Below are 14,581 nucleotides of genomic sequence, written 5' to 3'. Positions count from 1 at the left end.
CCCGGGACCAACGCCGGCTCCGGGCCGGGCACGGGCAGCGGCCGACCCCCGGCCCCGGCCGCCCCCCGGCCCGGCCGCCCCCCGGCCCGGCCGCCCCCCGGCCCGGCCGCCCTCAGCCCCGGCCGCGGCCCCCGCGCGGCCCTCGGCTCCCGCAGCCCCGCCTCCGCCTCTGATTGGACGGGAGCGCGGCGGCCGCGCCCGCCATTGGCCCCTCGGGCAGCGGTCGCGCTCGCCATTGGCTGCCGGCGGGTGCCACTCGGGGCGGCGGCGGCCGGGGGAGTCGGTGAGGCAGCCGGGCCCATCCTCTGCTGGCGGCGGCGGCGGCGGCGGCACCATGGTGAGCTCCGCCGGGCCGCCCGCCCTGCCCGGGCCGGGCGCGTCCGCTCTGCCCGGCGCCGGGCCCGCGGTGGGAGGGAAAGGGCTGAATTCCCTTGGGAAGCGGGAAGCCGGGCCCCAGCCCTTTGTTTCGGGGGGAGATGGGTGATGTGTCGGTGGGGTCGGTTCCCGGCGGGGTGATGGGAAGGGTGGGGTGGGATGCTGCGGGGCGGGGGACGGGGCTCCCCTGCCGCCCGGTGCCTGACCGTGCCACCGCCTCGTCCTGCCCCGCAGTACGGCTTCGTCAATCACGCCCTGGAGCTGCTCGTCATCCGCAACTACGGCCCCGCCGTCTGGGAGGACATCAAGTGAGTGTCTGTGCGCGTTTGTGCGCGTCCGCCCGCGTGTCTGTGTGCGATGTCTGTGTGCGCGCCTGCCCGCGGGGGCGCGCAGGGGGCCGGCCGGGTACCAGGGGTACCGGGTACCACCCGTGCCGGTGCCGGGAGGGTCTGCGGGCCGGCACGGGCTGCCAGCGGCACCGGCTGAGGCACCCAGGACGCGGCTCCCAGCCGTGACGAGACCAGCGCGGCTCCTGCCGCGCCTCGTCCCGCTCGCGGCCTCCCGTAACGCCTCCAAGTCCCGCCTTGTCCCATCTTTCCCGGTGTCCAGGAGCCGCAGCGGGGATGGCACTGATCCCCGCGCTTCCCTCCGTTATATGGAGAGTATGTGGCAGAAGTACTGGCCTTGCATCGGGCCGCCAGGTGAACCGTGCAACAGTTGCATCCCTTTGCATCCCTGAAGGAACTAAAATACAACGTTTATTTAATAAACACTTGCTAAAAATAGTCACACTGTCAGATTTTGGTAATGTCCTCAGCTCGAAATCAAAAGAGTCACTGATTAGTGAAGAGAAATATACATAAGGATATAAGCAGAAGAATGGTTTTTGACTTCATTTCTTGAACCTGGTTTCTTGTGCCCAACCCTTGCTTTTCTGGTGCTATAACATTTTTCTAAGGAGCTGACTGCCTTCACTTTAAACCTTTGATCAGATTTGAGATTGCACAAAAAGTTTTAAGTGAGTGTGCAAACAAAATTCTGTTTACCTTAAAAATAGTAGTATGAATCACTGGGCAAAACTACAACAAAAAAATTTTAAAGGGACGTAAAAGCTTACAAAGTTGTAGGCTTACTTCATCAGGCTTTAGGCAACATGTGGTCAGAATAAATGGTTTAATATGATCTCTTGATAAGGCAGAAGTCGATTATCCAACTTGGAGAAAGTGATCCTCTTTCAACTGGATGCCTTCTGTATCCCTCTGTTGTATTTATTTTAATATGTTAGTGTTGATGTTGATTTTCTAATATATTGCTGTTGTCTTAATACAATTCAAAGGGCCAGTTTTGATTGTGAGAATTTTGTTACCATTACATATTCATAAAACCATTTGTTAAGAATATGGTAACCTTGCACAGTACCATAAAACCAGAAAATCATAGAAATGTTCTCTGGAAGGGGCCTCTGGAGGTCATCTAGTCTAGTTTCTGTTCCAGCCTGGATGCCTACTGGCACTAGATCAGGGCTCAGCTATGACTTTTGTCTAGCCAAGTCTGAATGACCAAAGGTGAGTCCACAGTTGTAGTTCAGCAGGCATTCATTGTTCTATTGGTTCCTGACAGGTGCTCTGTAAATTACTGTTTGCAAATACAGTTCTGTGCATAACATAGATGAACTTTTAGTGTACACCACAGAGTTTTGTGCTATAAGTGTGGCATTTATTTTCCTTACATACTAAACATTTCTAAACACAGTGATCTATTTTGAATTCCTGTTTTGATTTTTTAGTGACATATATTACTTAAGAGGTGATAAAATATTGACACATGCATCATTTTCCATGAAAATTAAAATAAATAAATAAATAAATAAATAAATGTATATAATATAATATATATATATAAAATATGATATTCACTCTTTCTTGCCATGGCATCCCTTACCAAGATGCCTTAAATATGTATTTGAATATGTATTTGTATTTAAGATCAATCCATCAGAGAAGGTACAGAGTTTCATCTTGTAGTGTAAGATCATACTTCAGACTGTCAGAACACAGCTGTTATTCCTGATGCATCCTATCTCTTTAGATTTTGGGAGCACCTGATGGAATACTGTAGATAACTAAAGCCTGTGAGGAATATTACTCAGGTAACATTTTGGAGACATTTAATAGAAATATACAAAATACTTTTCTAAGGTCAGATGTGAAAATTCAGGAAGCTGGTTCATCCTGTTTCTGCTTTTCAAATGAGAAAAGTTTGTGTCTTGTAGCAGCCCAGCAGGTAGGCTCTGCTGTTAGCTCACAGGAAGATGGCTCTCTGGGAGGAAACCAGCACGACACCACCCAGCAGAAGATTGGAATGTGATCTCCAAGAAGGAGCCAATGTATTTGTAACAGCTGCCATAGTTCCTTATGTGAAATTGGTCATTATGGGGTATTCAGCAGAATTTCTCCGTTGTGTATCCTAGAGTTCAGAAACCAGTAAACCAGCCCTTGCTGGAACACGATAGTGGTGCTGATTTAGGGAATAGTGTCTACTGGTAGCCAAGTGGTGTTGAGGAAAAGCTTGGATGTTTTATCTTTTATAAGTAAATAAAAACTACTTGCAAAGGCTTTTTTTGTTAGAACTGTTAATTATTTAGGAAACAGCAAGAAGGTACAGAAGAGTGTTGTGGCATGCTGAATTGAATCAGTTGAATCACAGATGACTGGAGAAACAATTATTGAAATCAACAGTCCTTGGCTCTTTCAAAAAAACCCAAGAGGAAATTTCGCTGTTAGTGAGGTTGAATTTGCAATAGAACTTCAGCATTTTTGTGAAGTAAAGAGGCCTCTGGGTAGTTCAGTACAAAATTTCTTATCCAAGCTTTTTTGATTTTGTTTTTTTCAATGTTGAGCTGATCACATACTTCTATTTTGTTCTCTCTGAAGTCACCACAGAAGATGTGAATCAGCATTGCAGAGTGGTGGGTTATGATTGCTTAGGGATTCTCAAATGCCAGCAGGTGAATTTATACTTAACATTGACAGAATGGAAAAGAAAACATGGAACTAACTAAACGGAAGTAATGAAATATGGTCATTCTTCAAAAAAAGTGCACTTAAAAAAGTTAAATGCTGAATGGAAAGGGTATTCTCCATCTGAAACATGGAAACTCTTTTGTAGCTTGTTCAGTCAGAAGTGGTGTTGAATGAAGTTCTTACAATAGAGAATTTGGGTACACAAATAGTTGAATTTGATGCTCTTAGAAGAGTGGTGTTTCCAGTGCCATCACTTACTGTAACCTGAGTTAGAATGATGTTCAAATCTCCATGTCTGTCCTTTTGTTCATTTTTCAGCATAATTGTAAAACCATGATCTCTCAGGAAAAAGATTCACACTGTTTTTTAATGGCCCAGAGTGGAATTCTTGGGAAACAGCCTCCATGTGATTTTCACCCACTTAAAAAAAAAAGCATAACTGAACAACAGAGTCTTTTACACATCATGTAATAAGGCATTAAGTTCATGGAAAAATTACAGTATGTACTTTGATATAGGGCTTGGCTTTCCTTAGGAACTAGAATTAAAATGCGTGACACATAAAATGGTTCAAAGCCTTCTATTTCTGAACCAGCACTCTGATCCCAAATAGGTTGAATTTAAAATAAGACTAAGAAAGCTGGCATGTAAGTAATGAAAGTTAATCCTGATTTATGGAGACTTTACTAATTTTCTCAACTGCAAAGTCTCAAAAATTTACTTCTCCTTAGGGCTTTCTCTGACTGCCACTTGCAGAATTGAGAATTTGAACAGGGTTTTTGTGATGTAGCCCTAGAATCATTAGAGGGATTTAGCAAAGCTGGATGAGCAAGAGGCAGTGAGAGGCAAGTCCGTCTGTAGTTGCTGAATTCTGCAGTAGCAGATTTTTCTTGGTGGAAAGTAAAGATGATTGACTATAGTCTTTTCTTTTGCTTACTGGCAAATGTAAGCTGCACATGCACTGCTCATTGTCGTTCACTATTTCAGTCCTTGGAAGAGGAGACTTAGGACCTGCAGTACAGTGGAGGCAGACTCCTTTGGTCAGTTTCACTAGCTCTACAAAGAGTTGCTAATAAATAAACAATTAACCTAGAACTCTTAACCACACTTCTGCTGAGAAAACACTTTTCATTTGTTCCTTCCATACTTAAGAGAAAACCGCTTCTGATTCTTTTATTTTGTACTTGTTACATGCAGAGGCTGGTTTAGATTGTGTGGCCACAGTTACAATGCCTGGCTCTCAGGGGTGGTTCTCAAGATTCCTTTGGCATTAGATATCTTCAAGTCCTCTGTGGCCAACATAAACTCAAAGTTGTCAGGCCTGGCCATTCCCACATGCATGCAATTCTGTGCTCATGTCTGTTTAAGGCCAAATTTGTACTGCTGGGTGATATGGTAGCGTGTGCACACGATTGTAAGTAGTGCACATTGGAATTACTGTCCATGTACCTGTCCAAAACAATGCAGAGAAATTACTCATATTGTCAAAATAAATAAAAATTTCCAGGACTTAAGAAATTGTATGCCCTAGTATGTTTCTATGGTGGGCATATTTTTATGTGTGTGATAGTACATTTTTAAAAGAGGCCTCTATCATAAAATCTGAGCTCTCTCTTCTGTAACAGGTATCTCTTAAGGCTGAGCAGAACAGCCAATGTATGTGAAATTCTCATCACTCCATTCAGCAGTTCTAAGGGTTTAATTGTGTAACAGGCATTGACTGGGATGTCTTCTTGAAACAGCTCCAGGTCAATATGTGGGAGCTAGAGCAATGTTGTCAGCAGGGAATATGCACAGGGTCTTTTTTTCCTGTGTTTCCCAACACTATTCCTCTGTGTTTGATTAAATGAGTACAGGATTTTCCCACGGGCTCCTAAATCTGAATTGAGGCCAGGTTAGATGCTCAAACTGTGACACTTTCAAACATACTGCCAAGAAAATGAATGAGAACTCAGAAATCTAATAAATGCATTCAAATGCTTCATCACAAGCCTGTAGACTTAATTAGTATTTTTCCCACACAGGTATACAAAATATCTGGATTTGGGAAATTAAATGGCACAGCCAGTCCGCCACAGTCTTCATCTTCCTTCTGTTTTTATGGTAGAAGTCCCCACAAAAACATGTAGTGTTTTCTAGTGAAAAACTAGAGTGGAAGTTGAAACTTAATGTTTGCTGAAAGCAGCTACAAAGAGGTGAATTTTTATTTGATTCTGGACAAGTGTTCAAACTTGCACAGTAGAAAAGTAATCGTTTTTTGCCCCTTTGCTGTCTGTACCTTAGCATGGGGACATATAAATCAAGTAACAGCCTTACATCCCTGGTGCTCAGTGCTTAATGTAGAATTAAGCCATCTTCTGCCTTTGCCCTGTTTTGTCCTTTGGAGGGGTTAGGATGGCATGTGCTGTCCTCACTTTTAAATGCCAGGACTCCAGGTCTGGGGAGCTTTCTGGCCAGTACAGACTTTACAGGGCACTATGGAAGAGCAAAAATCAATTGCTTGTCCTAGGAGGAAGGAAACTTTCATTCCCCAAATTTGACAGATTATCACCTACCAAGGCTCCAGGCTCTTAAAAGCTTTTTCTTCTTTTTTTCTGTAAATCTCCTGTTATGGTTAAAATGGTGGAACTCTGAGGATTTAGTCATTGGTCTGGTGCAATGTGGAAAAGGAAATTGGAAAGCTCTGCTCAGTTTCAAATTGGGATCAGCTGGAGTGGTGGAAGACTGTACCATTTGGGGATGTGAAAGAAACTGCAGGGCCTGAAAATGAAAACTATACTAAACAGACAGAAACTTCTACATCCTGTTGGTGAAGGTTAACATAGGTCAGACTAGTGACTTGGTGTGGCTTTTGCAGTGAAATGAAGGTGATTTAACAGTACATATTGTTGGGTAAATTTTCAAAGGCATTCCCAGCAGTTAGGTTTATAAGTAGTGATGTAGGTTGCTTGCTTAAGTCAGGAAAGGTAGATGCACTCATTTGCTTATCTAAAAATGGTACTCCACTGATTTCCCTAGCATTTAGAAAATTAGAAACTCATTGACAGGATGTGCTATTCTGATTAATTATATTTGTAATATACCTTTAATTTCCTATTCTAAAATAGTAAATTATATAAATAAATAATATAAAATAAATACTAAATGCCTTTAAGAAAACATTTTATAATTTTTTTACAGAAGATGAACTGGTATTGCATTATTTCCTGGGAATTTCTCACAGCAAAAATTGTCCATTTTTGTGCTGCTTAAACAAAACGAATAATAAAAAACTTCTTTAGCTGCAGAATGAAGGTCCTAGCTTGACTTCCTGTGTCTGTATGCTGGGTTCAGACAGCATCTCTCTTTGTCAGAGTTTTGTTTGGTTTTTTTTTTTTTTTTTTATTAATATATCAAAACACAACTTACATTTGTTGACAAATCCTGTGAGAATCAAGATTTTGGCCTACTGCTATTGCTTAGCACAGTGTTTAGATGTAGTAATTGATCCTACTATCATGTAGTTTGCCTTTTCAGAAACCTAGAAAAATATGCATAACAGCTCTAGTGAAAGACTTTTTAAGTTGCAATAGTAAGCTCCTAAGATTAGTGGGAATTTAGATACTTTGTAGGTCTGATGCTGGTAGGCTGTAAAGTCCACAAAAGTTGTATTTTCAGCATAAAAAGTTCTTAGTATCTTAAAAAAACCAGAACCACTCATCACATATTGGGCACTGTAATTGAATGAAACCTTTTTGATCTGTGGTGTTCTTGCCTATTTTAAATGGAAATGGTATAATTGGCCTCATGAGATTGTTGGAGAGCTAATTTATGCTTCTGCATGCAATTAGTGGAGATCAATTCCACAGGAAGACTTATTAAAAAGGAATAATTCTCTCTTCAGAACTGGATTTGAAAGCTGCTGTAAATCAAGCCTGAAGTTATAGATTGAGGAATGGGATAAAATAAAGCACAAAATAATTGTACATTAGTGGCGTAGGATCTAGCCTGAGTACTGAGGGAGCTGGAAGCCTGGAGGAAGGGAGCGGGTTTTGTGGGCTCATGGGTGTGGCTGGGATGTTGTGTCATACAGGCTCAGGAACAGACAGGGAAACGTGGCTGGAGCAAACTGCTCTAATGTTGCTGAGTGGACCTGAGTCCATCTTTCCTGCTTTCCCTAAACTACAAAAAAAAAAAAAATTCACCAGATGCTTATGGCTCTTTATGAGACATATTTTATTTCTTGGTAATTGCTCTGGAAAGTGTTTTTCAAGTTTTCAGCTGACTGTAGTTTCTATATATAGGGCAGCCCTTTAGAAAGCATGCAAAACAGTGCCATAGTCTGTAACAGTCTGTTTGCAGTGATAACAGCATCACTTCTGGTAGGAGAGAAGTTGGAATGTAAAGGTTTTGGAGAAAATCTATTTTTGTGTGTAGGTACATATGCAAATAAATATTGATGTGCATTCCTATGTGTATGCGCATATTATGTCTACATAATCACCATGTGGCTTGGGCAATAAAAATGCAAACTAAACAGGAAATAAGAATCAAATATCTGTACAAAATGTGAGGTGGGGCACGTCATTTAATAATCATCTGTAGCTGAAGCAAGTGAACAGCCTTCCAATTATCTTTGGTATTTCTTGTCAAGGAGTTGATTTGCAGGAGAACCTTGGTGCCAACCTCCTTGTAAATTTCTAAGTGTAGGTTTTGGTGTGTCTCAGACTTCAATTTTATTTTAACCTATTAAAGCCTTTTTATTTATCGTATTAAAGCCTTTGTGATTTCTGCCATTAAAATGCTGGCTTTCCTTTTCCTTCTGTACTTCTTCCACAGGAGCTGTAGAATTCTGGGTGATGAGCAGGTGAGTTGTGGCGTGCACCACATACACATGCACACCTGCCACATGCAGTAGTGGCAGTCAGTCCCTGTGCATCTTCTCTCCTTTGTTGAACTGCTGGAGGTTTGCTCAGTATATCCCTTTCCCAGCCCACAACTAATTATTGTAAAGAATGCTTACTTTATAGTTTACTTGAATTTACTGATTCTTTCATGCTCAGAAGTTCGAAGACATACTGTGTTAATTATTTTAACTGACTTGTCACAGTGAACACTGGTGAAAAAAATTGACTATTTCGCTAGAGTTTAGGTTTTGAATCCATTCTTATTTTGGATCATGATGTTCTCAGTTGTAAATAATTGCAGTGATCTGTTAAAAAGCAAGAAAATTGAGGTTTTGCTGCCTCTTTCAGTACCATGTGGTTTTACCAGTGCTGAAGGCAATGTTCTGTTTGACCAATCTCAACAATTTTGAAAAAAAATACAGATTGCCTGCAAATAGATATGAGAAAGACACTTTGGAAAGCCATTAGTGGTGAAATGGCAATAGATGATTTCTTTTTAATCCATAGCCCTTTTAACATTATTGAGGTTTTTATCCAGAAAGTAACATTTATTTTTGTTTCTGTTTTAAAGTCCTTATTTCATACTATTCCAAAGTTGTAATCAGTATTTTATATTTTTTTTTTAAGTGGTGCTTATTAGATGATTTTTCATGGATAGGGAGGTTAATATTTACAAGCTTCGTAGGGTCAGAACACTTTAATTCCTGCTCTTTCAGTTCCTCACAGCGGAAGGACCTGCTTGAAGGTCAGAAGCTAAAGTAAGTGGATGCCAAATTGTTTAATTCCTCTGGGAAAGGGTTGGCTAAAAGGAAATACTGGCATGTTATGAAACTTGGTGTGAGTGTTCTTGAAGTATCTCTCAGTTATTTTGCAGTTTTCCCAGAATTAAGTGCTTTTAGATGTGCCAGGATAACAGGTGTTAGAAACACATCATTCAGTCTTGTTAATGAAAAGCATGAAGGAATATTTTGTAAATACAATTCTTTTTATTCCACGTACGTAAAAGGAAGCAAAATAATTCTAACTTTATATTTTTAATAATTTTAGTGTTTGTAGTAGCAGCAAGGAACTTGTACTTTTGTTAACTGTGTCTTCTAGTATTATCTTGTTTTGAAAACTTATATTAAACACTCTCGTATCCAGCCTGTAAAACTGGGAAATAGCTCAGAACTGTGAAGTCTATAAATACACCTATTTATTTTACCCAGAACATCATTTTCCTGGACAGATTCCCATTTTTATTTAATCTTGTAACTTAATATAATTTATGTTCTTCCCAGCTGGGTATTTTAAAATATCTTTGGACGATCCAAAACATGTACAAGTCTATTTTCTTTTTTCCTTTTTGGAATAGTGGCTCAATATTTTTAATAACTTTTAGTAAAGTGTCTTTGTGAACTACATGAAAAAAGATGGGAAGCCTTTTGAAAGAAAACAACTCTCTGTGAAGTAATAGGAGCAGTGAGTTTGCTATTTTAATGTAAATGAGATGCAAAGGCAATGATTTTGGGTTCACAGATACCATCTTTAGTTCTGACCCATGTAATCCTGTTTAAGAGTGCTACTCTTGGAACGGAATTAAACTTGACTTGCTCCTATCAGTGAGATCAGAACCACGCTGTGTTTCTAAGTGCAGTAGAGTTATTTTGTCATTAAGATTGTTTTGACTGATCTCTTCAATTTAACGAGCACTTTTCCATCCTTGGTACACCAAGAATACTGAAGCACAATGGTGGCAAAAGTCCCAGCAGAAACAATACATATCATGGAAGAAGTCCTGGGTAGGCTTGGAACTAGCTACTGTTTTTGGTGTGTGGAAGGTGACACACCCTGTGTGCACACTTTAGGCTGAGTTTTGGTAGGAAGAGATCCAGTTGTGCTTTAAAGTGACACCAGCAGCTTCTAAGTAATAGTGTTAAATCACAGAGAAGCCTGTGCATCTTCAGGATGCAAAGTAATTGCTCCGTGCAGTCTTCTACCATATTCTTTGTCAATACTTGCTGCATGCAAATGGAAAGGGTTCTTCTTCTGTAAGAATATCTTGAGATTCCAGCTTTTTGACTGGCTACAGGGGCAGGATAGCAAGTATGACTGTACAGGAAAAGAAAAGTTTTGTCAGCAGCAGCCTTCTTAAGTATGACTTAGGCAAATTCACTTAAAATACTACAGTGTGACTGCAAAACTCACCTTGTGCAGAATGGGCTATATATAAGAAAGACCAGCCTGATGTAACATCTTGCCCAGCTGTGTTGTCTGTAAAATCTCCAAAGATGGCAAAGGAAATCCTTTCTACTTCAAACCTCTATGAGAAATAAAAATGTGTGCATCTCATGGTTTAAAAATGTGAAGTGCAGGATTCGTTCTGATTTTAAGAATAGTTTTTCTTGGAATGTTTGTTGACACAAAGCATTTCAGTCATTTCTGTGAATTATTAACATCAACTTTGAAAATCAGTAGTGTGTTTACAAATACTAAACTAGTTGCACAATGGGAAAGATTTTCAAAGGGACCATTGTACACAGATGTAGCACCTGTAATGCTGTTCTGTGCTGCTAAATCAACATCAGTTTTGGGGGTGTTAGCATGACTGATGGAGGAAAGGCTGCTTTAAAATTTGATCCTACTTTGATCTATTCAATAGGAATTTTTCCACTGATTTCAAGGCCAAATCTTTATGTGAAAAATATCCTGTGTATAGCTGTTACTTTCCATGGTGCAATGGTTAAGGTTCTTCTGCCCAAGTAAACTGCCTCACATTAACCTGGATAATAGAAACATTTTGGAGAAAAACAAAAGCATTTTGGAAAAGTCTGTTCTGGAATCTTTGTTTCCCACAATTGAAATAGCTCTGTGTAATCATTCAGAATTAGTCTAGAGTAAATAAAAAGGGCTGCCAGACTGTAGAAGTTAGGGCAGGCATGTCATGGGATGTAAGTTTTGAACCATGAAATACCACATCTTGTGTGGTAGGAATCAGTTTGGGAAGAGCATTAAAATCCTGGGGTGTTTTAACATTTTGAGCATAAATTTATAAGGGAGCAAAACCTACACTTATTTTGACTCTGTAAATGTAAATGAGACATTAATTGTAAATTCGGTTCTATTTTACTTGAAACTTATTTTGGAAGAGCAGGCATATGAAAGAAGTTGCTACTGTAATACTGCTTCTGCACTAAGAAATAAGCAGGGCTTGGGAATTTGCCAGAGCTTGTTGCTTTTGGCACATTTCCAGTCAAGTTCTTAAGAAAGCTACTGACATGTTCTTGCTGTTAATGTCTTTGTGATCAAACACCACAGTCTACAGAAAACATTAAAACATTAGATTCCTCCCACAATTTTATCTGGTCAAAACCTGTAACTTAAGATTGCAGCAAAACATTTCAGGGGAAATGACACAGTTTTGTTTTGGTTTTTGTTTTGTTTTGTTTTGTTTTGGTAAAGCTATGGATTATGAAGTTTTCTCTGAAATGTTTTCTCTGAAATGTGGTCAGCCAAATACAAATGTAAGTTATTAGAGTTGATGGACAGCTGATCACAGCAGCTATGCAAAGCTGACAAAGCAGCCTCACTCTTAACAATAATTATACTTATGGCACTATCATATATTTATTCCTATCACCCTTGTTATAAAACCATTTTCTTAGTGTAAGTGCAAGCATCTTTGAGAAATCAGGTGGGGTCAGGAAAGTAGGTGGGAAAACTGCAGCCGTGGGGAAACAATTTGAGGTATTCACCTGGATGGCACGGCCCTGTTTCCTGGGCTGCAGGAGGTCAGTCATGGTCACCCTCTCTGGTGCTGGTAGCTGTGATGCTCTCTCAGAAAAATTCATTAGAGGCCCTGCTATTTTGTGGACTTGCTGAAGGACCAGTGCCTCTGAAAAAATAGGATTGCTTTCACTTTGCAGTGTCCATTTTGGATAAAGTCACAGCAGCATTTTCCCATCACATGTAGTCTTAAGAGAAGTATTTCAGAGAGAAGGACTTTTGGAAGCTCTCACTGCTGTTAGATTACTGAGGGAAGCAGAAGGGCTTCAGAAGCCTGTCCACAATCACTCTGCCTGCTGTTGTCTGTATGCAGAACAACTTCTGTGAACAGGTGATGGAACGGACAGGGAAATTCATCCAGCAGAAAAATAATACAGAAAAACAGATATCTAACTGAATTTTATTTCAGCTCAACGCCTATCTAAATTGCTGGGATCTACCAGCACAGCATATCTCAGAGGTATGGAGAAGGAATTGATTTGGAAAGGAAGAAGAAAGTTCTGAAATGTAATGATTTTCAAGCATACATCTTAAAAGAGCAGTTTATCTTTTGACACAGACTTAGATAAGCCATTGTCATGGTATTTGCCATATTTGTAGAACAAGCAAAGAAATTTTTGCCTGCATGGTTTTAACTGAGAAGTGTAATCCCCTCCAGGAGTAAATATTTACTTTGACAAATTTTCTAGGAAATTTTGCTCAACTTAAAAATATTTTTAATGGGAAATACATCAGTAAGGCTACAGAGAAGATGGCTGCTGAGTGATCCAAAGCATCTGGAAAAAAATATTTTAAATAATTAAATGGAATTGGCTGAAATAACTGAAATAACCAGTGGTGATTTTAAAAAGCAGTGGCTCAAAGAAATTGCAGATAGTGAAGAAAAACTTTGACAAAGTAAACTAAAGACAAATAAAATAAGAAAAAAGGAAGCATGGCTTGGCACAGAGAAGTAAACAGGAAAAGTTCCAGTCAATGTAGTTGGAAAGAAATGCAAGAAGTTTTGAAAGAGATATCAACATCATCAAACTGGGTCAATTTTTCATAGAGAAAATTTTCACATGGAAAAGCTGTGTCTACTGGACTGTGTAAGTATGTAGTATTTTGAGGATGTTCATTGCTTTTCCAGATGCGTGTATTATCCTTTGTGGTTTGGCTCTGATCAGAGAGACTAAAAGAAAGCACAGCATGGATCTGAGATGTGGGAAAGTTTGTTCACCCTTTGCAAACATCCCTCCAAATTGTGGCTGGCGTGTAGTTACATGCCATGTTATGAGAACCAAAGAATCAATATGGTTTTCTTTTCTCATATTCATTTCAGTTCTGTTCTTAGGAGATGTAAACTTTACCTTTTTGTCCCTGACTGATCTCTTATGTTTCAAGACATCATTTCCCACTGATAACTCCACCTGTTCCTCCTGTTTAAGACCTTGCTTAATTAAGGCTATTATAATATTTTTCATGTCATTGGATAGAGAATGATGTTTCTTTTAGGTGGAATTATGAAGCATATTTAGTCACACCTCCCCTATAGTCTCATCATATTTCTTTAGGAAAGTTGCTTAGCTTGTTTTCAGTTCATCATTTTTAGAGTGAGTATAAAAATGTTTATGTCAAGTAACAGTTATAATACTTCAGTTATTAATAAATAATATATTTTTGAAATATAAAAACAATGTTTTGTAATTTTTGGACAGTGGGAAGAATGTGAGAAGCAAGATTAAAGGAAGATGAAGAGGAAAAACAAAATAATGGGTTTCAGATATCCATTAAGTTAATAGATTATCAAAGACTGATGATTACAAACTGGAGGGTTAGATGACAAGTCATTTCACTTAGGTCAATAGGATACTGCCATATGAGATTGGAATCAGTCCTTCCCAGTCCATTTGCCATCTAGCAGTTTTAAGATCAACAAGAATGCTTAATTCTCGGACCTCTCCCCTTTGAGTACTGCAGGAAATGTTTCTGTTTCTATGGATTGATAATTCCACTACATCTGTAAATGCTTGAGTTGTTCTGCAGGCATTATTATTTTGTATTAATTTTTAAAATCAATGACACCTCTTTAGGAAATTAAAACCTGAGTTACAGTCAAAGAATTTGGTTTTAATTTATGTGTGATTATGTTATGATAATGGAGAGAAAGTGTTTGATGTAAAAGAGGATGCAAGATTTTACATAGTAGATTTAGAATTTTACTTTTTGTAGGCCTTTATAATTCTTCTGGTGACCAAGAAATTCAAAAGTTAGGAATATTGGTTTTGTAGGCTTGAGCTGTATCTCAAAGAGCATTTCTTTGTATTTACTCAATTTACCAGTCATACTCTGGTAAAAGCTCTTCATTACCATGGTACTAATAAATAATTGTTTACTCATTGTCCTCTTTAATTTCTACATTAGAACAATAATTATCCTACTACCAAGTTGAGGAATGTCTTGATTTGCATCCCTTGTGCTTAGACTTTTTTAAGAATCCACCTCATAATCTGCTTTTTTTTAATAGTTTTTCTAATTCTAAGGGTATATTTC

The 14,581-nt window shown here is 39.4% G+C and overlaps 1 protein-coding gene across 1 annotated transcript in view; it reads left to right on the top strand.

The window, feature by feature from the left end:
* The first annotated feature begins 223 nt into the window (after window positions 1-223).
* Window positions 224-14,581, top strand: part of GUCY1B1 (guanylate cyclase 1 soluble subunit beta 1) — a 59,203-nt gene continuing 44,845 nt past the window's right edge. The window contains exons 1-2 of the mRNA XM_085578866.1: window positions 224-337; window positions 610-683. Coding sequence (XP_085434992.1) covers window positions 335-337; window positions 610-683 — 77 coding nt within the window. The 5' untranslated portion in view covers window positions 224-334. The remainder of the gene's footprint in view (window positions 338-609; window positions 684-14,581) is intronic.

Source organism: Lonchura striata, chromosome 4, assembly GCF_050655825.1.
Source record: "Lonchura striata isolate lonStrDom1 chromosome 4, ASM5065582v1, whole genome shotgun sequence".
Classification (NCBI taxonomy): Eukaryota; Metazoa; Chordata; class Aves; order Passeriformes; family Estrildidae; genus Lonchura; species Lonchura striata.
Note: the sequence above shows the minus strand (reverse complement) of the source record. Positions and strands in the feature narration are given on the sequence as shown.